The sequence below is a fragment of the Geotrypetes seraphini genome, chromosome 6, assembly GCF_902459505.1.
Source record: "Geotrypetes seraphini chromosome 6, aGeoSer1.1, whole genome shotgun sequence".
NCBI classification, from domain to species: domain Eukaryota; kingdom Metazoa; phylum Chordata; class Amphibia; order Gymnophiona; family Dermophiidae; genus Geotrypetes; species Geotrypetes seraphini.
The window spans coordinates 147799288-147827038 of NC_047089.1; the positions used below are offsets into that span (position 1 = coordinate 147799288).

At 48.0% G+C, this 27751-nt stretch overlaps 1 protein-coding gene across 3 annotated transcripts in view; it reads left to right on the forward strand.

The window, feature by feature from the left end:
- Window positions 1–27751, forward strand: part of IL18RAP (interleukin 18 receptor accessory protein) — a 132898-nt gene that overhangs the window by 37628 nt on the left and 67519 nt on the right. For 2 of the 3 annotated variants that reach the window (XM_033947581.1, XM_033947582.1), the window contains exon 2: window positions 3698–3820. In XM_033947581.1, the coding sequence (XP_033803472.1) occupies window positions 3739–3820 (82 nt within the window). In that variant the 5' untranslated portion in view covers window positions 3698–3738. Of the gene's footprint in view, window positions 1–2549; window positions 3821–27751 lie in introns of all 3 variants that reach the window. The other variant, XM_033947580.1, reaches the window with a different exon arrangement.

The following is a 27751-nucleotide window of genomic DNA, read 5'->3' on the forward strand; positions in this document are numbered from 1 at the left end:
AGACATACCTCGTATGTGTGGCCATTTTTCTCAAAATAATGCCAGGCAGACTACCCTATCCTTGGTTTTTTGCCATTTATAAGTTCAATGTTTCATTTTAGAAAATGGCTATTTACTTTGAACATTCTCAGCACAAAAATGTCCATCTCACAGCCATTTTGAACAAAAAAAATCTGGATTTTTTTTTTTTTTTGAAAATGGCTATGACATAGATATTTTTTTTGGACATAATGGGCCATGTTCTATAAATGGCATCTTGATTGTAGGTGGTGGTAGGTGTCCTACCGCTGTCTAACCAGCCAGTCAAGAAGCATGTTTTCTATTTTAAAAAAAACAACCCAAGGCAAGCCGCCTACACTGTAGGTGTCTGCTGCAGGTACAGGGAGGCACCTAGGGATGCTTAAGTGCGCCCAAGGCTGGGCGTTGCCGTGGTTTCACCTGGAAATGGCTTTAGGTGAGCTTAAGGCATCTCCCTAGGGCCACGATAGGCACCTGAAATGTAGGCCAGCAAAACGTTGGCCTATATTTCAAATAGAAACTGCCACTAAATTGATTGTGACAAGGAAATCTCCCTGCCACAATCAGCTGAACCAGGGAAATCCCGAACCCCACCACAAGTTGGCCATCAGGAGGGATGCCAACTCCCTCCCTCCGCCACCCCTGAACCCTCCATACTGTCTGCGGCAGAAGGGATGCCCACTCCCTCCTGTCACAAAATGCGAAGCAATCCTTGGTAGGAGGGATGCCCACTTCCTCCTGCCTTACCCCTCCAAACCCCCCATGATCCCCTAGGACCCCCCAAGCCCCCTCCCCCCGGGCCCCCTGGAACTTTTTAAAATCAAGGCCAGCCAGAGCAATGCCTACTCCCTCTAGCCGGCAGACCCATCTCTTCAGAATGGTGGCCCTTCCCCTTCCTGGTGTATCCTGGGATACACTGGGGAGGGGCCTAAGGCCCTGATTGGCCTAGGTGCCTAAGGCATCTCCCATAGGGGCTTTAGGCACCTGGTCCAACCAGAGTCTCAGCTCTCCTTTCCAGTGCATTCTGAGATGCACTGGAGTGACCTAAGACTCCAATTGGCCAGATTCCTAAGGCACCTCCTGCCGGGGAATGTTTTGCGGCTTGCAGCAGGAGGGATTGGGCATCCATCCTGCTGGGGATTGTTTTGTGGTTTGAAGCAGGGAGAGTGGGCATCCCTCCTGCTGCAGACAGTGTGTGTGTGTATGTGTGGTTCAGGGGTTTCTTGCTGCTGCTGCTCAGCTGATCATAGCAGACAGATTCCCTTGCCATGATCAGCTCAGCGGCAACTTGATTCTCTAAATGGTGTCTGTGACATGGATGCCGATTATTGAATCTGGGTGGTTTAAGTGAGGTTAAGCAGTTAGATACGATTTTATATAGGATGCCTGTGTGCAATTCTCAAATCTGCTTAGGCGGCTGCTAAGACTGGGCATCTTATATAGAATCAGACCCTATAAGCAGGAACTCTTTTTTGACTTAGAAGGTTTTTTTAAAAAAATTCCCCTCCATGGTCGTATAGGTACTGTGTATACTTGCATTTTCGATAAAGTGGTCATGTACTTCACAATTCTTCACAAACTATACCTCTGGAAGTATCTACTTGTGTCTACTTAAAACTACTATTTTTAGAAGCATTTCAATAAAGTTGAAACATTGAATGCTGTACTGTAATGATTTATTTAAAATGCGGTTATTCACCTGTAACCCAACATGCTTGTAAAAGTCCTGTTTGTCATATTTTGTGCATGTTATTACTGTAATGCTGCCTAGATTAACATTTAATAACCTTTTTTGAATAAGATTTTATTGTAGGAAGGTGATTAATCTATATTACACAGTTCATTGGATAGATAAAAGACGTGATATCATTAAATTTTCATTTAAAATTTACATTTAAATTTCATTTTCACTATACCCATAAGATACATTCAAATAATTTAAACTAGTCTAGAAAAACATTAGGTATATAGATCTTCTGAAATGCAAAATTAGAGTTTAACGTTAGTAAAAATTAAGTCATCTCCGGCGAATGTGTACCAGAAATGATGAAAAAAGCCTTTGAAAGTAGAGTGAAAAGGGCCTGGGTCAGTTTGCATTCCAGAAGGCTTCCTTTAATGGCTCGAATACGCCGAGGTTGCATTAAAAGGTATTATATTAGGAAAGTTTTTACTTTTGAAAAAGTTTTACCTTAATAATAAAGTTTTAAACGTTCATCATGAAGGGTTTAAGACTATTACCACTAGGAGAGTGTTCCGATAATAGCCTCCACCTATATAAGTTATTTGTTTCTTAATAAGTAGACATCTGTAATAATTATTTAAGTCTTTTAACTCTAAGGCATCTAGAAATACTTAACATGAAATGAAGTGCAATGGAATTAAGTCAAATTGAAAGGAAATAAGGTACCCTCGGGTGGCCCCTTAGAGTTTTCATTGATAGCAAGAATGAGTAAGTCTTAAATTAAAAATTATAAAATTATAAAGATTCATGGCATGTTTAATATATATTGTTTTTCCCTTTATTCTTATAGTATTTGTAATTGCAAAACATCTATTTCATGAAGAAGCTCTTTTCATAGAGTCAGAGCAAAACGGAGATCCTCCGTCGTATCACTTCCGGATGGCCGGGTAGAAAACTACACCCGAGCTAAGTACTATAGATAAAATCCCAAATAAGGGCGCAAGTATATACATATATATGCATAGTTCACACAATGCTACTTTCATTGGTGCCCATAGAAGCAATTGTATTTAAAGAATAATAGAAAAAGTTTCCATACAAAATAAAATTAAAAGCTAAAAATCAAAAAGAGACATTTGGCCCGATGATAGCACGCATCTAGGTTATTAGCCAAGACTGGTTCTAATGGGCACTTGAGATCCATAACCTCTATTTCAAATATCGTCTGCATAGACATTCTTGATGTAGCATTAGCCTATTTCTAGGAGTTATTAGTGTGTTGCATTAGAAATAAACGAAGGTATAATTATCCCCTTTAGCCATGTTAGAAAAATGACTATTCCCTTCTGGTGGTTTGATTATAATTAAAAGCATTCAAATTAGAAAAAAAAGTTTTTAAAATTGAGAGCATTTTTGTTTTTGTGTTATGATTGAAATAAAAAGGCTGTATTTAATATGCATATTTAGAAAAAGACATCCATCACTCCTTTTCTCCCTGATCCATAAACGTGGTTTGGAAAACTACAGAAACTGTAGTCAGAATCCAGCAGAGCTAGTGACTGGGTGTTGGAGATATGGAATAGCAAATTTCTCATACGCTGTAAAGTGGCATTAATGCCCTGCAATAACTCTGAGTCTTACTAAGCAGCGTAAGAGCATTTTTCTGCGGGCTGGCAAGGTAAATATTCCGACGCTCACAGGAATTCAATGTGCTTCAGAGCATTTACCTCACCAGCCCACGGTAAAATGCTCTTACACTGCTTAGACTGAAGATTAGACAGAATAGGGGGTATCAGATTTTCCTTTACCATGTTAAAAAGAAATAACACAATGCTTTATTATGAAATGTTTTAGCAACCTTTGCCACAGGATTGTGAAATAGTTTGAGTAACAGTCGTTATCAAATGCTTCACAATTCACAGTAATATTTTATACCTGAGGGTAGAACTTCTTCCTGTTCACAGTAAAAAGGGTTTCATGAAAAATATCATTTTTCAGCTTTTATCCTGCACAGAACAAATGTCGGGCAATTTTGGAAAATGAAAAAGGAGCTCCTCGTTGCACATTGTTTTTTTCTCCTGGCAATTGCAGAGACCAAGTTTAAAGAATCAGCTTTAACTGGTAAGGTGTTACTGGATTATTTTTTATTATAAAATTTTAATTTCTAATTTATATTCTGCATATCCTACAATTCTATGTGGATTACACATTATTCAGGTACTCATGCATTTTTCCCTAACTGTCCCGGTGGGCTCCCACTCTTATCTAATTTAATCTAATCTAATACTTGGTTTTATATACCGAGACTTCAATCTAAGAGTGCTTGACTCGGTTTCCAATAGTTAGATTAAGCTGAAAGAAACATATTAATTGGATCTTAAAAGGGTTAATTACCAAAGTGTTTGGCAAACAAAATAGTTTTCAAAGCCTTGCGAAAGGAAGAAAGGGAGCCGAAGCGTCTCAGGAAAATCATTCCAAAGTTGTGTGAATTTATAGGACAAAGAGAAGCCAAAGATGTTGGTTCTTTTTATACCTTTACTAGATGGGCAGGAAAGCTTAAGTTGTTGATCTCCTCTTGCAAAAGAGAATCTATAAAGATTCCAAGATAAAGGAACTAAAGGAATGAAAATACCAAGAAGAATTTTAAAAACAACACAGGCACACTTGAACTGGACTCTAAGATACAAAGGGAGCCAGTGGAGATTGAAGAACAATGGTGTCACGTGATCAAATTTACACTTCCCAAAGATCAGCCTGGCAGCAGTATTCTGGACCAATTGTAATCTGGAAAGACAAGTTTTTGTAATACCGAGGTAAAGGGCATTACAATAGTCAAGATGAGATAAACTAATCGATTGGACCAAAATGGAATAGTGGTGTTGGTGAAAAAGGTGCGTAGATTGAAAAAACATTTCTTAATAACAGAGCTAATGTATCTAGGAATGGGGATTAAGTGACTTGCCCTGGGTCACAAGGAGCAGTGTGGGATTTGAACCCACAACCGTAGGGTGCCAAGGCTGTAGCTATAACAACTGCACCACATACTCCCACTCTCCCATATAAGAAATATATACACTGTACCACACATTCCCATAAAAAAAAAATATATATTCTATAAATGGTGCCTTAGGTTAGGCACCTAACTTAAATGCTGTTCAAAAAAAATAAAAATACAAGAGTTAAAAAAATGTAGGCGGCTACAAGCACCTAAAAAAAGGCACCTGCATCATGGCTATGAAGGCGCTTTATAACACCTAATGCCACTATAGGCATGGCTAACGCCAAAAGTGGAGTTAGCCATCATAAAGCACCTCCATAGCTGTGATTCACATGAAAGGAAGGCGCCGGCTATGTAGGCATTGAAAACCATGGCCTATATTTCCGGCACCTACCTTTCTCAAAGTTGTGATTCTATAAACAGGGCCGGTGCATGATTGACATGCGATCGGCGGATGTTTTTTAGGCAACCACCGATACTGGTGTCATTTGTAGAATCCGTCCCTCAATGCTTACAAAATAGGTAAGGGCTCATGCACTAATTTTTGTTAATGGCTATGTGCTAATGTAATGGCAGAATTAGCGCATGGCCATTAATTAGGAAAACAAAGATTGGTCAATTTCCAACTATGGTAGGAATGGCCTTAGTGCATGGGAAAGACTCACTTAAGGGCATGGTAAGGCCGCTTTCTACCACAGCTTTGTAAAAGGACCCCATGGAGGGGCATTTTCAATATAATGTCCAAGTACAATTGTAATAAGGTAGAAGAACCCAATTTGGAGAGATAATAATAAAGTGATGAAAAACCAATCCTTCTCAAAAGAATAATAGTGAGACACAAATGTGTATCCTATGGAGGAAAGCTTTAGAATAGCTATGAGAGCTCACTTTTGAATATGACCACAAAACAATGGCTCTTCATGAACACTCACACTTATCTTTATAATCCTCCTTTGTTTATGTGATAAACCAAACTCAATAATCCTAGTTACCTCATGTATTCACTAAAAATGTCTTCATATCCAAAGTTCAAATAATTAAACTGCTGTGAAAAATAACCCCTGAAATTTTCTTTAAAAACAATAGTACTTATCTGAACATATAATTCATCCAACAGAGCACTCTGTTTCAGAGAATCCTTCCCAGGGATAAAAATATTTCCACCGTCACCACAATCTGATATGTACCAGCATTAAAAGATTTCTGTTAAGTGAATTGCAAAGAGAGGTGTGGTATCCAATTGTAGACATTTAGGGCCAAATTCTGTATAGGACGCCCAGTCTCAGCAGCTGCCTAAGCAGCTTTTGAGAATCCCACACGGGTGTCCTATATAGAATCACCCCTAATCCTGCCTAACCAACCATGCCACAGGCACCAGTTACAGAAATGTGTTGCCGCTGAGCTGATGGCAGCAAGGGAATCTCCCTGCTGCGATCATCTCATCAGTCGTGGCAGAAAACTCCCCAAGGGGAAGGGGGATTCCGGCATTCCTCCTACCATTGATCTTAGGGGGGGGGGGGTTCTGTCAGGAGTGACTGGGCATCCCTCCTGCCGGTGATCTTCGGGGGATGGCAGCAGGAAGAATTGAACCCTCCTCCTGCCATGGACAAGGGGGGGGGGGTTCTGGGGTTCCAGTAGGAGGGACTGGGCATCCCTCCTACAGTTGATTTTTGGGGATGGGTGGGGAGTTTCTAGCAGGAATGACATTTGGGAGGGGGGGCTTCAGGTGTTCCAGCAGAAGGGACTAGGTATCCCTCCTACCAGCCAACTTCACTGGGGGATGGGTTCCCTGCCACGGTCACTAAACTGATTGCGGCAAGGAGATTCCCATGCTGTGATAAGTTCAGCAGCCATGTGTATTTGAAATGTAGACCAGCATTTTGCTGGCCTACATTTCATGCACCTATTGTGACCCTAAGGATATGCCTAGGGTTGCCTAAGCTGGTTTTAATGCCACTTCCAGGTGAAAACCACGCACATGCCTAGCTTTCGGTGAGCTGAGGCTGCCCTAGGCATCTCCCTAGGCTTGTGAAAATGCCTACAATGTAGGCATGTGGTCCTTGGAGTGTTTTTTTTTTTTTTTAAACGTGCATCCCAATTGGCTGGTTAGACAGCAGTTTGGATGCCTACCGCTGCCTACAATTGTTTATAGAATTTGCCCCTTAGCTGAAATTGTCTAGAACTCTCATCTAGAACATGGCAATTTTTAAATCGAAAAACTTTATATTTTTGTTGCACTAACATCCTTTTGCATAAAGAAGAAGTAGGTAGGCAAAGAACACATATTGTAAGAGAATTGCATTATGGAAACAAATTTTGTTTTCCTTGCATAACTGAGGACCATCAGTGTTTTCAGCAACTTTCAAATTAACATGGAGCGGCATTTTCGATATGACATCCAAGACCAACTGTAGACATATTGCTGAAAATGTCTGAAATTCTCATCCTGCTTTATCTGAGAGATCAAAAACAGAGATCTTGGTAGCTGGAATTTTTGTTAGTTCAATTGGCTTTGTTGACAGACTGGGAATGCTACCAATATGTATGTTTTTTTTTCCTAGACATCAAGTGCCTTGTTTAAATTTCCTGATTAGGATGTCTCTAAAGAGACACAGGGAAAGAGGAGAATTTCTATTATATCACCCTGTGGTTCTGCGATTGGGAGCTTTATTTTATTTAAATGTATTATTTTATTTAAATATATTATTAAATTTAAAGACAAAAAATATGTATTTTTGAATCATCCCATCTGTCTACATTTGTAACTACCAATAAGCCACCATTATCTCCACCAGTAGACCCAGCTTTATTTTATTTATTTATTAAAAATTTTAAATACCACATACAATTATGCAGTTTCCATAACACATACATATTAAAGCTGTAATCTATATATATAAAATCGGAGGTATGTATGTATGTATGTGTGTGTGTGTGTATGTGCCGCGATCACGCAAAAACGGCTTGACCGATTTGAACGAAACTTGGTATGCAGATCCCTCACTACCTGGGATGATATGTTCTGGGGGTCTCGCGGCCCACCTGCACACGTGGGCGGAGCTACAAACATAAAATCAGATTTCACCCATTCATGTCAATGGAAAAAATGTAAAAAGCTGCCATTCTCACAGTAATTCAAAAACGGCTTGACCGATTTGAACGAAGCTTGGTATGCAGATCCCTCACTACCTGGGGTGATATGTTCTGGGGGTCTCGCGGCCCACCTGCACACGTGGGCAGAGCTACAAACAGAACATCAGATTTCACCCATTCATGTCAATGGAAAAAATGTAAAAAGCTGCCATTCTCACAGTAATTCAAAAACGGCTTGACCGATTTGAACGAAGCTTAGTATGCAGATCCCTCACTACCTGAGGTGATATGTTCTGGGGGTCTCGCGGCCCTCCTGCACACATGGGCGGAGCTACAAACAGAAAATCATATTTTACCCATTCATGTCAATGGAAAAAATGTAAAAAGCTGCCATTCTCACAGTAATTCAAAAACGGCTTGACCGATTTGAACGAAACTTGGTATGCTGATCCCTCACTACCTGGGGTGATATGTTCTGGGGGTCTCGCGGCCCACCTGCACATGTGGGCGGAGCTACAAACAGAAAATCGGATTTCACCCATTCATGTCAATGGAAAAAATGTAAAAAGCTGCCATTCTCACAGTAATTCAAAAACGGTTTGACCGATTTGAACGAAACTTGGTATGCAGATCCCTCACTACCTGGGGTGATATGTTCTGGGGGTCTCGCGGCCCACAACTCTATGTTGCTTGCTCAAGGCTGGGTTCACCCAATAATTTATATGTTCTTGCTCCAGGAGGTGAAACTAAAATTGTTATTTATAATCACGTTTTGCGTTAGTTGTAATGTATTCATTTTGTCAAATATTTCACATTATAATTTGAATATTGTACTTTTTATTAAGCTGTAAAAAAATAATTTCATTCACCACTATAAAGTATCTTTATTTGAATCCATTTACAGTGTTATTGCTATAATTAAATACCCGTGCAACGCCGGAGCATCAGCTAGTAATAAATAACTGATATGTAAGGGACTGTTACTGATCATATTTTTTTTGGGGGGGGACTGTCCTCCCCCCTTTACAAAGCCACATTAGGCTTTTTTATCGCCAGCCATGGCGGTATTAACTCTGATGCTTATAAGAATTCTATAAGCGGATTAAAGCTGTCATTTGCGCTCAATCCAAGATGGCTGCTACCTGAATGATCGGGTACACGCCGCCGACCGAAGCACTCCTATTACCTGATCTTTCGCCGGTGACTGTTGTTTTCAGCCTGGTTACACTTGTCCTTTTGACACGATACGGAAGAGGAGAGGCAGGAGCTCTGCTGATGCCTCGCAGCGCTCTGAGGGCCCGTCCCTCTGCAACATTGAGGAGCTGCTTCGGAGGATGCAGGGAGCTGCGTCGGTGAGTCCAGTGGCCAGTCCGCTGAGGATCCCACGAGTAAGTGAGACTGACGGGATTCCTCTTGGGCCAGATACCACTCTTAGTCTGAGCACCGCCTCTTCCACCACAGTTGGCCAGCTCTCCCAGGGATCAGGAAACCCCGGAAGAAGGGGCGATACTTTCCCCAGAGGCAGGAGATTTAACATCCGAGAGCTTGGAAATGGAGATCCCAGTTCGGGTAATCTCCGGAGAAGACTCTGTGGGAATTAAAACAGCTGGAGGAGGACTGAGCCAGAAGGAACAAGGGCCAGAACATTCTAAGGAAGGTGAGAGACTTTGCACTCCCATGCAAGCTGCTTTTTGGGATAGGCCTGCTAAGGTGACCTTAGAAGCCCTTTGAGACCTGGTAGCAAACTTTGGGAAAGTAATTAGTCCTAATTTCCAACAGATTGAAAATAAACTTATCCATCATTCAGAAGAATTAGAAAAAATAAAATCTCAAAAAATGTAAGTCTCCCTCCAACTTAGGAATCAAGGAAACTCTTATATCTTGGCATCCCAAGTCCTCCAAATTTTCTTCACACTTCTACCTCTAACCCTCTGTTGTAGTTCCTTCCTATTTCTCCTACTGTAAACTGCGTCGAGCTCTACGAACGTGGAGATGATGCGGTATACAAACCTAAGGATTAGATTAGATTAGATTAGATTAGACTTCTAATAAATTACTTCAAAAGACTCAACTGGACATGGTTTCAGTAAAGAACTTTAGGAAATTATAATTAAAGATAATTCGAATCTTAGAAGAAAAGTGGAGTCATTAGAGAATCAACTGCATAGCAATAACTTGAGATTGATAAACTTTCCAAGAATAATTATGATTACACCTAGAGATATGCTTAGGAGATATTTATTAGAAATACTTGAAGTTCCAGAAGATAATCTTCCACTATTTTCTCAAGTTTGTTTTCTCTCCAGTAAAACGCATCAACAACAACTTGATGCTTAGGAGATATTTATTAGAAATACTTGAAGTTCCAGAAGATAATCTTCCACCATTTTCTCAAGTTTGTTATCTCTCCAGTAAAACGCATCAACAACAACTTGACCCTACTGAAGGACAAGCATTGAATATAACTGAGATCTTGGAGAAGTCAGACAAAGATGTGGTAACACCTGCAACTTTAGTAGCCACATTGGCTCTTTCTATAGATAAATCTTGGTTATTGAGACTATTTCTAAAGAATAAACAGAAGGAATTTCTTGGATGTAAAATTCAAATGTTCTCTGATGTTTCAAGGGACACTCAAAAACGTAGACATGCGGGGGGGGGGGGGGGCGCTGTTGAGCCCGACTGGGATGGTCGCTTGACAACTAGCTCCAGCAACCTTTCTTTACTTTTTGCTCTTTTGCTGCAATATTTTCGTTTTTCACCCCTCTAATTACCACCTTCAGCTGTATGAACTATGGCTTCAACTACTAAGGGCAAGCGACACAAGCCAGACCCACCTTCTCCGGCAAAAAACTCCAATTCAGAGACTTCTGATACTGCTGCATCTCCCTCCATGTCTGACTTGTGGGAAGCAATCAAAGCAGTTCAAGAACTTATGACAGACACCAAAGATGCAATATCGGAGCTTAAAGAAGATCTGGCAGTGATTCATACTGATCTGTCTTCATTTAAATCCAAATTGGCTGATTTAGAAATCAAATCGGCAACTACGGAGGCTAATGTTAAAGCGCTTCAGGGCCATGTGAAACGCACGCTGGCCCTGGAGAAAGATATGGAAGACGCGAGTAATCGTTCTCGCCGGAACAATTTACGTCTTTTGGGGGTCCTGGAAGGGCAGGAAGGAAACAATATGGTCACCTTCCTCGAAGCATTCATCCCCAAACTGCTGGATCTTTCATTCACCCACGACTTCGAGATTGAGCGAGCCCACCGGTCGCCATCTTCCAGGCTCCCACGCGACCGTCGACCGCGACCCATCGTGATGAAAATCCTGAGATACCCTCAAGTTCTTGCTATACAACAAAAAGCAAGATCTATGGCTCCTATTACTTATGAGGGTAACCGGATTCTTATTCTCCCGGATCTTCATAAGAACACAGTCAAAACCCGGCAGCAACTCCTAGCATTCCGTCCCCAGCTAAAGAAGATGGGCGCCCGCTTTGGCCTCTTTTATCCGGCGCGGATGCGGGTGACATATTTAAACCAAACATAAGACTTCACCGATCCGGAGCTCTTGGCCACCTACATAGAAGAAACTTCGCCCACCCCGATTGACAATGTGTGAGTCTGATCTGCCCTGCTCTGCTTGCAGACGCATGGCTGTGCTTTAAAGAGTGACTCTCTACTTCAGAGCAACGGAATTTTCCTGGGAAGGGGTAAAACCCGGACCTCGCGGATCTAAACCCGCACGGCCTTAAAAATTCTTCCGTCATTCATTGACAACTGCGGTTTCAAATTTCATGATTGCAGGGCCGCCTTTTCCACCACTATAGCTGCTACTGAGATGCCGGCAAGGAAGTTTAATATTGCTCCCCTCATCCTGGACTTGAACCCGTATCATTAGTCTCATAAACAGCTGCACTAAACTCTACACTATGTTCTTAGCTCGTAAAATTGTACGTTTTATAACTTATATTTTCTGTAGAGGTTATCAGTCTTTCACTCCTGCCACCTGTCAGGATCCATTTGCTAATATGTCTAAGCAAAACCAAAACCAGAAGCCCACTCATTTCTTATTCTTTTACCTATTCTCAATAAAATTGCTGAAAAGTGTGCTTTCCCTGGTCTTGAACCCAGCTCATCGGGGTCCCAGTCAACTGCCCTAACCCCTAGGCTAGAAGCCTAGCTTTAGCAGTTGCAAAAATTTTCAATCTTTTAGTCTCTGCATATCTTATGGCCCTTTAATTCCCATGGACCTACATCACAGCTTGGCTTTGACGGACCCTAATGCTGGGAAGGGAATAAAAGGGAGGATCCGTGATGTAAAACATATTTTCAATGCTGGGGAGAAAAGTGTGCTTTCGCTGGTCTTGAACCCAGCTCATCGGGGTCCCAGTCAGTTGCCCTAACCCCTAGGCTAGAAGCCTAGCTTTAACAGTGGCAAAAATTTTCAATCTTTTAGTCCCTGCTCCGCCCCCCCGATCCCGCAGGAGGACAATTTGATTAAAACAGACACAGCGCCAGCACTCGCCATTTTCCAGCAAGACCGGGCCGGCGTGGGAGCCCTGCTCCGCCCCCCCGATCCCGCAGGAGGACAATTTGATTAAAACAGACACAGCGCCAGCACTCGCCATTTTCCAGCAAGACCGGGCCGGCGTGGGAGCCCTGCTCCGCCCCCCCGATCCCGCAGGAGGACAATTTGATTAAAACAGACACAGCGCCAGCACTCGCCATTTTCCAGCAAGACCGGGCCGGCGTGGGAGCCCTGCTCCGCCCCCCCGATCCCGCAGGAGGACAATTTGATTAAAACAGACACAGCGCCAGCACTCGCCATTTTCCAGCAAGACCGGGCCAGCGTGGGAGCCCTGCTCCGCCCCCCCGATCCCGCAGGAGGACAATTTGATTAAAACAGACGCAGCGCCAGCGCTCGCCATTTTCCAGCAAGACCGGGCCGGCGTGGGAGCCCTGCTCCGCCCCCCCGATCCCGCAGGAGGACAATTTGATTAAAACAGACACAGCGCCAGCACTCGCCATTTTCCAGCAAGACCGGGCCGGCGTGGGAGCCCTGCTCCGCCCCCCCGATCCCACAGGAGGACAATTTGATTAAAACAGACACAGCGCCAGCACTCGCCATTTTCCAGCAAGACCGGGCCGGCGTGGGAGCCCTGCTCCGCCCCCCCGATCCCGCAGGAGGACAATTTGATTAAAACAGACACAGCGCCAGCACTCGCCATTTTCCAGCAAGACCGGGCCGGCGTGGGAGCCCTGCTCCGCCCCCCCGATCCCGCAGGAGGACAATTTGATTAAAACAGACACAGCGCCAGCACTCGCCATTTTCCAGCAAGACCGGGCCGGCGTGGGAGCCCTGCTCCGCCCCCCCGATCTCGCAGGAGGACAATTTGATTAAAACAGACACAGCGCCAGCACTCGCCATTTTCCAGCAAGACCGGGCCGGCGTGGGAGCCCTGCTCCGCCCCCCCCGATCCCGCAGGAGGACAATTTGATTAAAACAGACACAGCGCCAGCACTCGCCATTTTCCAGCAAGACCGGGCCGGCGTGGGAGCCCTGCTCCGCCCCCCCGATCCCGCAGGAGGACAATTTGATTAAAACAGACACAGCGCCAGCACTCGCCATTTTCCAGCAAGACCGGGCCGGCGTGGGAGCCCTGCTCCACCCCCCCGATCCCGCAGGAGGACAATTTGATTAAAACAGACACAGCGCCAATGGCGCGCCGCCGTTCGGCGTGCCGACGAAGGCGCACGACAAAGGCGCATGCGCCTTAGTGAGCGCCTTCGTGGAGCACCTGAGAGGAGCACCTGAGAGGAGCACCTGAGAGGAGCACCAGCGGACCTTGGAACCGGGAACACCAACGCCCCAGAGACCACTCCACCGGACCTCCTGCCGACTTCCATTATAAGGTAAGGAGCGAAAGATCCCCGCTCCTCCCCCTCCTCCAACCAGGACTCTAAGAGAGAACCATTCCCTCTACCTAACACTCCGAACACTCCGAAGCAGACATCAAACATGAAGCTCTCCCTGCATACACACAAACTAGCCACCCTTCTGATAATCCTCCTCATCTCTAGCTGGAAAACAACAGCAAACAACTTACCCACCACAACCTCAACCGCCAGTACAACCAACTTCCAAATTCCCAACAGAAGAATACTCACACCAAGAAACCCGAACCACCACACCAGCACTCAACACCCCATCACGGTCACCTGGAGAAGAAGATCAACACCTCCGAAAACAAAATCTCAACCAACTCCCACAACACTCATATACCCGGAAACAACTTACATTCCCCAGACCGACACGACCTCCCTTACATGTGCCTATGTTAACATCAGATCTCTAGGACCCAAAACAGAAAACATAAAAAATTGGATAAAAACAGAAAAACTTGACTGCCTATTCCTCACTGAAACCTGGTTAACCTCAGACACAGACCCTAGAATAAAAGAAGTATGCCCGCCAGGATACAAAATAACAGTAACCTGCAGAGAGAAAAAAAGAGGAGGAGGACTAGCAATAATAATCAAGAACTCCCTAACTCTAAACATACTTGAGAAAACATCCACTCCACAAATGGATTTCCTAGCGTGTCAACTCACAAACCCAACACTAAAAAACTCTCTAAACTGCTTGCTCTGCTACATAACACCAGGAAACTGGACCACAGTGAGACCTGAATTTGAAAACTTCATCTACCAAAACTCACTAACAGCTGAATATAACCTCATCCTAGGAGACCTAAACCTACACCTAGAAGACACAACCTCCACACCAGCAAATAACTGTCTATCCTTCCTCAATGCCTTATCCTTCCAGATCCTAAACCCACAAACCACTCATGAAAAAGGTCATCAACTGGACATTGCTGCATTCATGTCTCACCAACCATCCAATCCAGCAATCCAAACTCCTAACGGAACATGGTCCCCATCCCTATGGTCAGACCACTACATTTATAACTTCAACATCAATTGGACCAAGACCAAACACACACCTCAATCAAAAAAAACCACATATACCTCACGCAAACATATCGACCCAACCATTTTCTGGTCAAATGTAGACGAAACTATCCAAGACTGCGACCCAAAAAACTTCATCTCCCACTGGAAAAATGTATCCACCAACATCCTTGACGATCTGGCACCCCTACAAACCAAAACCAGAACCAGCAGGAAATCAGACCAATGGTTTGATAATGAATTACTCCAACTCAAAAGACAGTGTAGAAGATTAGAAAGAAAATGGAGAAAAAAGAACCAAGATAAAACAAAAACCGACTGGAAAAAAATCAACAAACAATACAAAAATCTACTAAAAGATAAGAGGAAAAGCTACTATACTAATCTCATAGGCACGGAAACCCAAGATTCCAAAAAAATATTCCAAATCCTGAAAGAATTAACAGACACCAAACCATACACTACCACCACGAACACACCTCCACCATCACCCACCCTCTTAGCAGAACACTTCAAGAACAAAATCACCAACACCAGAGCCACACTCATCCTTAACCCATCCCATCAAAATCCAATCACAATCCACCCTACAGGAAAAGAGGCAATCGCAGCAGACAGAATTTGGACTCAATTCCCTAACATACAATGGTCAGAATTCAACAAATTCTACAAAAAATACAGCCATGCCTCCTGTGACCTCAACCACTGCCCCTCATATCTCCTTACCACCTCTAGTGTAAAATTCCGCACCATAACTCTACAATGGATCCAATTCACGCTCACAGAAGGCACATTCCCTGCTGACCTCAGCGAAATTGTCATCACCCCAATCCAAAAAGACCCAAAAGCACCACAAAACCTCCCATCCAACTTTAGACCTATAGCCTCAATTCCGCTATATGTCAAAATTATAGAAGGCCTAGTAGCCAAACTCCTCACCAATTACATAGAGGACCACAACCTACTCCACCCCATGCAATCAGGCTTCAGAACAAACTTCAGCACAGAGACACTACTAGGCTCCCTTATGGATACCGTCAGACAACAACTTAGTACAGGGAAAAAAATGCTACTCATACAACTAGACCTATCGGCGGCATTCGACCTAGTAGACCACAACATCCTTCTACAGATCCTAGATGCAATAGGCATCTCAGATAAAGTATACTCCTGGTTTGAAGGATTCCTAAAACTCAGAACCTACAGTGTAAAATCAAACAAAGAAAAGTCAGAATCCTGATCAAACCCCTGCGGCGTACCACAAGGATCTCCACTATCCCCTACCCTCTTCAATCTCTACACTGCTTCTCTAGGAACGCATCTGGACAATCTAGGCATAACCTCCTATAGTTATGCGGATGACATCACCATCCTCATCCCATACGATCATTCTAAACCTACCATGAAAGACAAACTTCACCAAACACTTGAAGCAGTCACAACCTGGATGAAAAATCACAAACTTAAACTCAACCAAGACAAAACCAAATTCATCCTCCTAGAAAATGACAAGATTCAAACCACAACCAACCTAGACATAAACGCAACCAAATATCCCATCCAAACCACCATAAAACTACTAGGCATGACCATAGACAGATGCTGCACTATGCAACCGCAAATAAATAAAACAATTCAAAAATCATTCGCAATCATGAGAAACCTGAGACAAGTCCGAAAATTCTTTGAAAGAACACAATTCCAACTTATAGTACAATCCCTAATACTAGGAATATTGGACTACTGTAACATACTCTTCCTTCCATGTCCTGCAACTACGATAAGACAACTCCAAACAATCCAAAATACAGCTTTAAGACTCATCTACTCATTGAAAAAACATGATCACATCACTGAAGCCTTCATCAACTCACACTGGCTCCCAATCCAAGAAAGAATCCAATTCAAATTCTACTGCATATTATTTAAAACCCTACACGGAGACAGCCCATCATACCTGAACAATCGCCTCATCCAAGCACCCAGTACCAGACACAGAAAAACGCACTCCCCATTCATACCCCCCCCAATCAAGGAAGTAAAAAGAACAAAACTACACGACGGCCTCCTAGCCACTCAAGCCGCAAGACTGGACAACCAGATCTCCAACCTTCTGATGACCACCCCAGACTATAGGACGTTCAGAAAAGAAATAAAAACCACACTTTTCAAGAAATTCCTGAAACAGCAATAACAACACGACCTCTAAATGCTCTTAAGATCTACAACTTACCTCTCTAGCTAATCATTGTAATTCTGTCTTTTTTAAATTAACCTTTTGTAATCCGCCTTGAACCGCAAGGTAATGGCGGAATAGAAATCCCTAATGTAATGTAATGTAATGTAATGATTATGGCCCTTTAACTCCCACGGACCTCCATTACAGCTTGGCTCTGATGGACCCTAATGCTGGGAAGGGAATAAAAGGGAGGATCCGTGATGTAAAACATATTTTCAATGCTGGGGAGAAAAGTGTGCTTTCCCTGGTCTTGAACCCAGCTCATGGGGGTCCCAGTCAGTTGCCCTAACCCCTAGGCTAGAAGCCTAGCTTTAGCAGTTGCAAAAAAATTTTAATCTTTTAGTCTCTGCATTGATTATGGCCCTTTAACTCCCACGGACCTCCATTACAGCTTGGCTTTGACGGACCCTAATGCTGGGAAGGGAATAAAAGGGAGGATCCGTGATTAAAAAGCCCGAGAGCTTGTCTCGACGGGTGGCTCTAATGCGGAGCTGGGAGGCCCGCAGAGCCGTCCGTCGAAAAATGTTAGGAAGGGGGTTAGGCAGGCAGGGAAGCTAAATTGAAGGGAAGAGGTCTTTCCTGCCGTGGGAGGGACCTCCTAAAGGGTCGAGTTGGGGCAGCAGGGTAGGGTGGGGAGGGGGTATATAAGCAAGGCTCTCGGAGGACCGTAACGGTTTCCGGTCCTCCGAGGCTGCTTTTGTCGGGGTCGGCTGTTCGCGGAGTCCTGCGGCCTGCCACGTGGCCAGTTTCGTTTTCGGGCGACCGGACGGTGGAGGGTGTCGGCGGCAAGTGTTGGGTCGGGAGGATGGTGCGTGCACCCACCTCCGATGCTGCTGATCCCGCGGAGCTGTCCCTGTTAGCTGGAGACTCGCTGGATGAAGAGGACCGGGAGCCGGTGAGTGCCTCTGCTGGGGAGGGGGCAGATCTTTACCTCCTCGGCGCTCGCATTCAGCTGCTCGAACGGCGATAGCGCTGGAGGTAGGGGGGGAGGTGCTGTCTGCTCTTGGCTGCGCGGGGTCGGCCCGCAGGGGCAGAAGCAGGCTGCAGTGAGGTTGTGGGAGGGGTAGAGACGTTCCTCGAGCAGGCTGTGTGCCTGTGGAGCCTTCAGCAGCTGCACCTGATGGAGCTGGGAGGGTTTCTGCTGCTGGGAGTGTGCCTTCTATTGAAGTGCCTGTAGCAGCTCCGGGTGGTTCAAGGGGGGTCTGGGCTGGGTTTGGGCCTGGCCAACAGGGTGGACCGGCGTATTCCTCTGGGGTGAGGGGTGAGGTTGGGGTGGATACCCCCGTGCTTCCCTCCACATCCGGGTTGGGTCGTGGGTCACCGGCGACCTCTTGGTGGCCACTGTGGGCGTTTGGGCCTTGGGGTTCTCCTTGGGGATCCGGCCCCTGGGCTATGGGTCCTCCTCCGTTCCGTGGAACGGTTCCATCGCCGTCTTAGGGCCCTGGCGCCTCTTTTGGGAGTGGGACTCGGAGGTTGGAAGGGGGGGGAGATCAGCTGGTGGGGGCTTGGCCCCCAGGGTTAACTTCTCCTCATACTGTGCAGGTTGCTGACCCCTGTGTGGATTTTTTCCCCCAGGATCCCGCCGCTGGACTTGAGCGCTTCATGGAGCCTTGTTCTGCCGGAGTTTCGACCGGAGGTCAGATGGAAGCCCCGCGGACCGGAGTTGAGGAGCCAGTGCAGGCGAGCCAGAGCCCTGTTATGGTGGTTGCTTCGGAGGGCGCCACTCCTGGAGTGGCAGGTGCAGGATGCGGACCTGGAGGAGTCAGGAACACGGGGAACATGGCATTCGAGGCTGGGGTTGGGGACCAGGGGGGGAAGCGGAAAGAGAAGAAGAAGGGTAGGAGGGGCCGTAGGAGTAGGGCTTCTTCTTCGTCCTCTTCATCTTCTTTAACCTCCTCTTCCTCTTCGACGTCGTCTTCCGCGGCAGGATCACCTCGGCGGGGGTCGGGTGAGAAGCCAGCGCAGGAGGGGGATAATCGGGGGGTTCCATCTCTCGTAGCGCTGTCGGAACTGTGGGAGAAGGTTCCGCGGTCTCTCCGTCGTAAGATCCGGAATTGTACGTGTGTTGACGTTTTTCGGCTTCTGGAGGGCAGAGTGCGTGGGCGGAAGAAGAAGAGTAAGAAGGAGGGGGGAAGCAAAAGGTGGACTTGGTGTCGCGCAATGTCGTGAATTGGACACGTGCATTTTTGAGGTTGGCAAGTGTCTGGGGGCGGGAGCGCCCTCAGGACTACGGCCTTTTGCTGGCCTATGCTGATTCCATTCTTGATGCTTATCAGCGGTTCGGCGGGTGGTCGTGGCTCAACTACGATGAAGCGTTCCGCGACAAGATGGATGAAAACCGGCACATGTCCTGGGGTACGCAGGACATCAATCTGTGGCTCACTCACATGTCGAAACCTGCGGGGTCGGGATTGAGTGCGTCAGGGAAGCCGGGGGTCTCAAGTCTCTGGGGGGGTTTGTTCCTTTTGTTCCATTGGGGGCTGGGGGCTGTGGGGGGTCCTGGCCTTTGCTGGCAGTTCAATAAATCTTCCTGTTCCTTTACGGACTGTCGTTTCCATCACGCCTGCTCCTTGTGCGGGCAAGGGCACTCAGCGCTCAAGTGCCCCAAGAAGGGAGCTGGGCCACCTCCCACCCTGGCTAAGTGAGGTCGGGGTGCAGGGGTTGCCCACCCCGGTCCGGGTGGGTGCCATGAGGCCTTGGTTGGACCTCTACAGTGACGTGCGGGCCACTGCGACGCTTGTCCGGGGATTTAGTGAGGGTTTTGTTATTCCATATTCACTTCCTTTGGCTAATGTGCAGGCGTCCAACGCTTCTTCGGTGTCTCAGTTGCGGGTGGAGGTGCGACGTAAGTTGTGTGAAGAACTTGATCAGGCGCGAATTGAGGGGCCCTTTCAGGAGCGCCCGTTCCCTGTGATGGTATTGTCCCCTCTGGCGATTATCCCTAAGAAAGAGCCGGGCAAATATCGCCTGATCCATAATTTGTCCAGGCCCGTTGGGCGCTCGGTGAATGATGGTATTCCTCGTGATCTTTGCTCTGTCCGTTATGCCTCCTTCGACAGTGCCTTACACCTCGTTCGACAGGCGGGCGGTTGTGCTTTGCTGGCTAAAGTGGATATCAAGTCGGCCTTTAGGTTATTGCCGGTTCATCCGTCTTCGTATACTCTGCTGGGGTTTCGATTCGAGGGTGCCTTTTACTTTGATCGCTGTCTGCCGATGGATTGTTCCGTCTCTTGCACATTTTTGAGTTGTTCAGCTCCTTTCTGCATTGGGTTACTGTTCGTCGAGCGGGGAGGGTGTCGGTGGTTCACTATCTGGATGATTTTCTTTTCGTTGGTGGGGCGGCTTCTGGTGATTGTAGTCTGTTGAAATCTACTTTTGAAGCCATGGCTGCTGAATTTGGGGTGCCGTTGTCTGCTGATAAATCTGAGGGGCTTTGTCTCACTTTCTTGGGGATCGAGATTGACTCGGTGGCTATGGTGACTCGGCTCCTGTCGGGTAAAGTGAGACAGTTGTTAGCTTTGATTTCGCTTGTTCGTGACACCCATAAACCTACTCTGAGGGTGGTTCAATCTTTGTTGGGGTCCCTTAACTTTGCCTGTCGGGTACTGCCTATGGGCCGTGCCTTTTCTCGTCGTCTGGTGGTTGCGACGTCGGGTATACGTGATCGTAGACACTTCGTACGGATTACAGCGGGGATTCGAGCAGATTTGCATATGTGGTCTTTATTCTTATCCCAGTTTAACGGGTCGCTCCCGATTCAGCTTCCTGACGTCTCTACCGTGGATCTCGAGCTGCAATCGGATGCTGCTGGCAGTGCGGGTTTTGGTCTTTATTGTCAGGGGGACTGGTGCGTGGCAGCGTGGCCTGAGGGTTGGCGTCAGGCGGGTATTACTCGCAATATGACCTTGCTGGAACTTTTCCCCTTGCTGGTGGCGTGTGAGTTGTGGCCGGAGAAGTTACGGAATCGGCGTGTTGTTTTCTGGTGTGACAACATGGGGGTGGTGGAGGTGGTGAACCGGCAAGCTGTGAAATGCTTAAAGGTGAACGCGGTGATGCGGGAACTTGTCTTGCGCTGTTTGCATCTTAATTTATACATTCGGGCTCGCCACGTCCCCGGGGTTCAGAACAGGCTTGCTGATGCCCTTTCTCGATTTCAATTTTTGCAGTTCCGGCAGCTGGTGCCGACAGCGAAGACGGACGGGTCGCCGATGCCAGAGTGCTTGTGGAACCTGGTGGTGAGCGGATCTGGAGCCTGTTGCAGCAGTCCGTAGCTCCTGCTACTTGGACTCAGTACAATCGAGGTTTTGTCACAGTGTTCAACTTTCTGCGTCCGCAGGGTTGGGTCCCCGGCCCTGTCACTGAGGTCTTGTTAGCGGACTTCTTAGCTGATTCCCTGACTGCGGGCTGTTCCCGTAGTAAAGCGGCGGGTCATCTGGCAGGCTTTGCTTTCTTTTGTAGGGCCTTCGGGTGGTACTGCCCAGTGATGGGATTTTTGCCGCGCAAGATACTGGCGGCCTAGGATCGGGTAGCTCCGCAGTTGCCGGATTCCTGGTTGCCTATCACGCATGCATTATTATCTCGCATCTTAGGGGTTTTGCCTGGGATTGCGCATTCGGGCTTTGAAGCTTGTTTATTTAGGGTGGCTTTTTCCTTGGCGTTCTTTGGGGCTTTACGAGTGGGTGAGTTGCTTGTTCACCCGTCCGACTTACGGGGCATGCATAGTCAGGTGCTCGTGGCTGGGGATACAGTGCGGTTATTCATTGCCCGGTCTAAGTCGGATCAGCTGGGCAGGGGGCGCACGATAGTATTGCACCGAGTGGAGGGCTGTACTTCATGCCCCGTCCAATCTCTGGCTGCCTATATGGCGGTTCGACCTGCTTCGGACTTGGCGTTGTTGATACATGCCGACGGCACTCGCCTTACTCGTTTCCAATTTCTGGCAGTTTTGCGTCGGGCACTGGGTCATTGCGGCGTTGAGCCGATGCGCTTCGGCACGCACTCCTTTCGCATAGGGGCTGCTACCATTGCCTTCGAGGCGGGGATGCCTGCGGAGGTTATTCGACAGTTGGGTCGTTGGTCCTCGGAGGCCTATCGTGGCTACATCCGTTCGTCGGGAGCTGGGCGGGGGAGTTCTTCGTCTGATCAGTCGAGTGGGTAAGGGTGCTCCTGAGCTGGTAGGGGGGTCCAGGGAAGCTTGGTGGAGTGGCCAGTTTGGGGGAGGGGCTGTTTGCTTTTGGGGTCAGTTGGGCGGGTTCCCTGCATGGTCTCCTGTTACTAACTTTTAGGGTGTCGGTGGACGTTGGCTTGACTGCTGGGCTTTGCTTTACAGGTGCCGCTCGACGTGTCCTGTCGGTTTGGATCATCGGGCACTCCTTCGTCCTTTGGGCTGGGGAGCGTGCTGTGGTCCGACCATGTGGTCAGCACTTGGGCCTTCGTCTACATGGAGTCTATGTCTCTTGGTGGGGGCAGCGGGGTATGCGTTGGCACCAGCTGCTCCCTCTTCTGGATGATCTTCGTCGTCATGCCCGGCATCCGGATCTTTTACTTTTTCACCTTGGGGGCAACGATGTTGATTCACTTAGTAGAAAATTTTTAATTGATATGGTCATAGGAGATCTTGGGATTAGAGAATAACACGGGGAGCGATCCCCGCAGGCAGCTGCGGCGTGGCTGCGGTTTGGCTGCGGGTTATGGAGACTCCAAAGCCAAATCGCCGCAGACACGGGGACAAAAGTTTTCACCGCCCGCAAAAACGGTGAAAAGATTTGTCCCCGCAGGCCAATGTACCCCCTTCTAGGAACCGCTATTTACCTGTGTTTCACCGTGCTCCTCATTTGTCAGATCAACCCTTCCTGCCAATAGAACCCGCCCCCCCCCCCGACGATCGCCGGCAGGAAGGTGCTCAGCCCTTCATGCCGACAGAACCAGCCCTCCCCAACGATCGCGGCAGGAGGGTACCCATCCCCTCCTGCCTACCCCAACAGCCCCCCCGACGATCGCAGCAGGAGGATATCCAACCCCTCCTGCCAGCTCCCCAACAGCCCCCCTATGATCACTGGTAGGAGGGTGCCCAACCCCTCCTGCCGGCACCCCCAACGGCCCCCTATATCGCCAATAGGAGGGTGCCCAACCCCTCCTGCCGGACCCTCCCCCAACAAACCCCGCCATCCCGAAACACCACCCTGAGTCTTACTTTCCAAGTTGGACCGGACAGCTCCTCGCTCGTCTGGCCAGCAGGCCTGCCTCCGTCCAAATGAGGCGGGCCCGCCCCTCCCCTCCCCTGCCTAACCCACAGGATCCTAGGGCCTGATTGGCCCAAGCACCTAAGGCCCCTCCTATAGCGGGAGTGGCTTTAGGTGCCTAGACCAATCAGGCCCTAGGATCCTGTGGGTTGGGCAGGGTAGGGGCGGGCCCGCCTCATTTGGACGGAGGCAAGCCTGCTGGCCATACATGTGAGGAGCCGTCCGGTCCAACTTGGAAAGTAAGACTAAGGGGGTTCCGGGGTGGGAGGGTTCGTTGGGGGGGGGGTCCAGCAGGAGGGGTTGGGTACCCTCCTGCCGGCGATCTTAGGGGAGGCCATTGGGAGGACCGGCAGGAGGGGTTGGGTACCCTTCTGCTGCGATTGTCGGGAGGGCCGTTGGGGAAGGTCTACAGGAGGGGTTGGGTGCCCTCCTGCCGTGATCGCTGGGGGGAGGGGAGACTTGCAGCCGTAGCCGCGGTCACTATGCTAATCACGGCAGGGAGATCTTTGCCGCGATTAGGTACAGCGGCCGCGTCTACTTACCATGTAGGCTAACATTGTAAGCATTTAAAGTACATGTCGTGTTTGTTTTTGCATTGCTAGCCCCAGGGGTGGTGGAAGATTAGTGATTGAAAAATTGTATGAAAAATAACTATTTTAAATTTAGTGATCAAAATATGTCAGTTTTGAGAATTTATATTAATTAATTTTTTCTCTGCGTGTTTTGTTTTTGTATAGTTATTAACTAATATTTAACTAAGTTTTAAAGTTTTAAAGAATGTTTCCTTTATACGTAAATAAAGAAAAGTATATAAAATCGTACCCGTTTGAGGCTTTTATGTATGCAGCGGTGACGGTGACGGGGCGGTGAATGGGGTTGCAGTGGCGGTGACGGGGCGGTGAATGGGGTTGCAGTGGCGGTGATGGGGCGGTGAAGGGAATGGCGGTGACGGGGCGGTGCAGAGGATGGTGAGACGGGGACAGGGCGGTGACGGGGACCAATTTTTTCACCGTGTCATTCTCTACTTGGGATGATTCAGGGTTGGTTTCCTGGTGCTCGGCTCGTTTGGTCCGACATTATTCCGCGACCGAAGAGGTTGGTGTCTCATAGATGGACCAGGGGGCTTATCAAAGTGAATCGACAAATTGGGAGGTGGGTGGAAGCTCGGGGCGGGGTGCAGATCAGGCATGCTTGGGTTGATGTATCTTGTTCAGGGTTGTTCTACAGGGATCAGGTACATTTGTCGGACATCGGATGGGATCTCTTGCTCGATGATTTTGCTTCTTGTTGTGAACACGTGTTGGACCTCTAGCCGCAGCTCTGTTCATTGTTGGGGGGAGGGGGGCCTGTAATAAGTTTCAGGCCTGTGGCGGTATCCCGAGCTACTGGCGGCTGGTCTCATCATGGGATGAGTGGTGGGCCGGCTGGGAGCCGTGCCTGGTGGGTCTGATGACCCTGGACAAGGGGGCATGTGGGGTCATGCCACCCCTCGGACCCTTGCTTAGACGGCAGGGTCAGGGGCCATTTTCATCTAAGTTGGTAGCTTGGGATCAGGGTCACAATGTGTGGGTTTAATCAGATAAACTGTTATTTAATGCTGTTTGTATATGTTGTTTACTATATGTAAATGTTATTTAAATATATTTATTTTACAATAAACAGGGCTGCGGCCAGGTTTCTCCACTCAGGTATACGCGTCTTTTTTTTGGGGGGGGGGTTGGATTGGGATTTGAAGGTAAGGATGGGTATGCATCAAGGAAGCGGGCCTCTCCAGCTTCCGCTGTTAGTAAAACATAAGGTTTTCAATGCTGGGGAGAAAAGTGTGCTTTCCCCAAACCCAGCCCATCGGGGTGCTAGTCAGCTGCCCTAACCCCTAGGCTACAAGTCTAACTTTAAGAGCTGCAAAAAGTTTCACTCTTTTAGTCTCTGCATTAACAGCGGAAGCTGGAGTGGCCCGCTTTCTTAATGCTAACATCTTCCTGCCCATCAAACCCTTAACCAAACCCCAAGAAGACACGTAAACCTGCGTGGAGAAACCTGGCCGCAGCCCTGTTTATTGAAAATTAACATATTTGAATAACATTTTACATATTATAAATAACATTACAAACAACATTAAATAACAGTTTATCCATTAAACCCGCACAATGGTATCATCATTGCGACCCAGATCCCGAGCTACTGACTCAGATGTAAATGGCCCCCGACTCTGCCATATAAGCAAGAGTCCGAGGGGTGGCATGTCCCCACATGCCCCATTGTCCAGGTTCATCCGACCAACCAGGCACAGCTCCCAACCGGCCCACCGCTCATCCCCTGATGAGCCCAGCCAGTAGCTCGAGATACCGCCATAGGGCCTGTAAACCCTTACAGGTCCCCCCCCCCCATGAACAGAGCTGCGACTAAGACAGCGCCCAACGCTCACAACCCGACGAGAAATCATCCAACAGCAAATCCCAGCCCATGTCAGACAAATGTACCCGATCCCTCGCAAACAAACCCAAACAGGACACATCCACCCATTCGTGTCGTAGTTGCACCCCCCCTAGACTCCACCCAGCGCCCAACCTGACGGTTAACCTTGCACAAATCCCTGGTCCATCTCCAGGACTCCAGCCGGCGTGGTCGGGGAATAATGTCCGACCACAGCAGCGTCGTGCCAGGGAACCATTCCAAAACTATCCTAAGATCACCCAGAATAGAGTCAATCAGGTGCTTCCCCGTCTGGGAATCCACGTCGTTACCACCCAAATGCAGCAGCAGGACATCCGGACAACGAGGGCGACGATGGAAGTCAGCCAGCAACGGTAACAGCTGATGCCATCGCATGCCCCGCTGAGCCCACCAGCACACGCGAATGCCCAAGTGCTGCAGACCTAGGTGCTGACCCCCAGGCCGGATCACTGCACGCTCTCCTGCCCAGTGGACGAAGGAGTGCCCGACAATCCACACCGTACGCTGTCGCCGCACCACATCTGCAAGGCAAACCCAGCAATCAAACCCAGCCCAATTGGAAAAACAAAACCCCGGTTAGTAAAGTGTCAGTCCTGAGCATGCACCAACCAGCTATAGCTACACACTCCCCCAGAACCAAGGTACCCATCTGTGGAAACCAGAACTGATCAGCCCAACCTAGGTCCCTCCCCGATCCAAACCCCGTGCCACCCCGTAAGGCCGAATGTAACTCCTGTAACTTCCCGAGGACCAACGGCCCAACTGTTGAATCCCTTAACACAGCACCCCAGCCAGAGAGGCGCAAGTGGCAGCCCCAATCTGAAATGAATGAGTACCATATCGCGCCGGGTCTTCACCACATCGGCGCAAAACTAGACGCAGCACGGCTAAGAACTGATAATGTGTAAGGGGCCTGCTATCCTCATGCAACAAGAAGGCCAACCCCAACGGGGGACGAACTGCCATATAGGCATACAGAGCCATAACCGGGCAAGTAACACAGCCCACTATCTTATGCAAAACCACCGTACAGCCCCTGCTCAGCTGGTCCGTCTTGGATCTGGCAAGATATAAACTAACGGAGCTGTCACCACACTGCATGTGCCGCAATAAGAGGCCACGTGCATCCGCAGAATCAGCTGGATGCACTAGTAGCTCCCCGATGCAAAAGGCTCCGAAAAACGCTAGCGAAAGAGCAGCAGTAAACAGCAGCTCCTCGTATCGGGACCGAGCCACCGCCGGCAACTCGGCGAGCAACCTCACCAACAAGTCATGAGATATTGTCCGCCGGGCGTCGGGTTGCTGTGGCGCAATCCGAGCCATAGCCGCCAGAAGTCTACGCACCAGGAAACCCGAAGACGGGCAACGCCACCCCAAGGCCTTGGAGAAGAATGCAAAACCAGCTAAGTGGCCAGCCACAACTCCCCGCGACAAACCCCCACGATGCAAAACTAGTACAAATTCCGCCAGCAGGGTCTCAGATACTGGTCCCGGGGTCCAACCCCGGGAAGACAGAAAAGCGGACAATCGACGGAATCCAGCATTGTAGCGAGTCCAGGTGGTAGGAGCCACCGACTGTCTCAGCAAGTCCCAGAGCCCTTCTCGACCAGGCTCCATAAATGATCCGGCATCTGCAACCCCCGGAGCTGCGCGTCTGGAGCCAGCCGACGAAACTGCGAAAAGTTAAAGCGAGAAAGAGCATCAGCAATACAGTTGCGACTCCCTGGCACATGCCTAGCCCTAATGTACAAATTGAGCCGCAGACAACGCAGAACAATCTCACTCATCAACTGATTAACATTTAGCGGCATGCCGATTAACGACCTCCACAACCCCCATATTATCACACCTGAATACTACGCGCTTATTACACAGCCGAGCAGGCCAAAGTTCGCAGGCGACCAGTAGCGGGAAAGCTCCAAGAGAGTCACATTACGCGCAACACCACTCCGCTGCCAGGCAACAGGCCATGGCGCTGCACACCAGTCCCACTGGCAGTAAAGGCCGAAACCGAGGCCACTGGCCGCATCCGAGTAGAGTTCCAA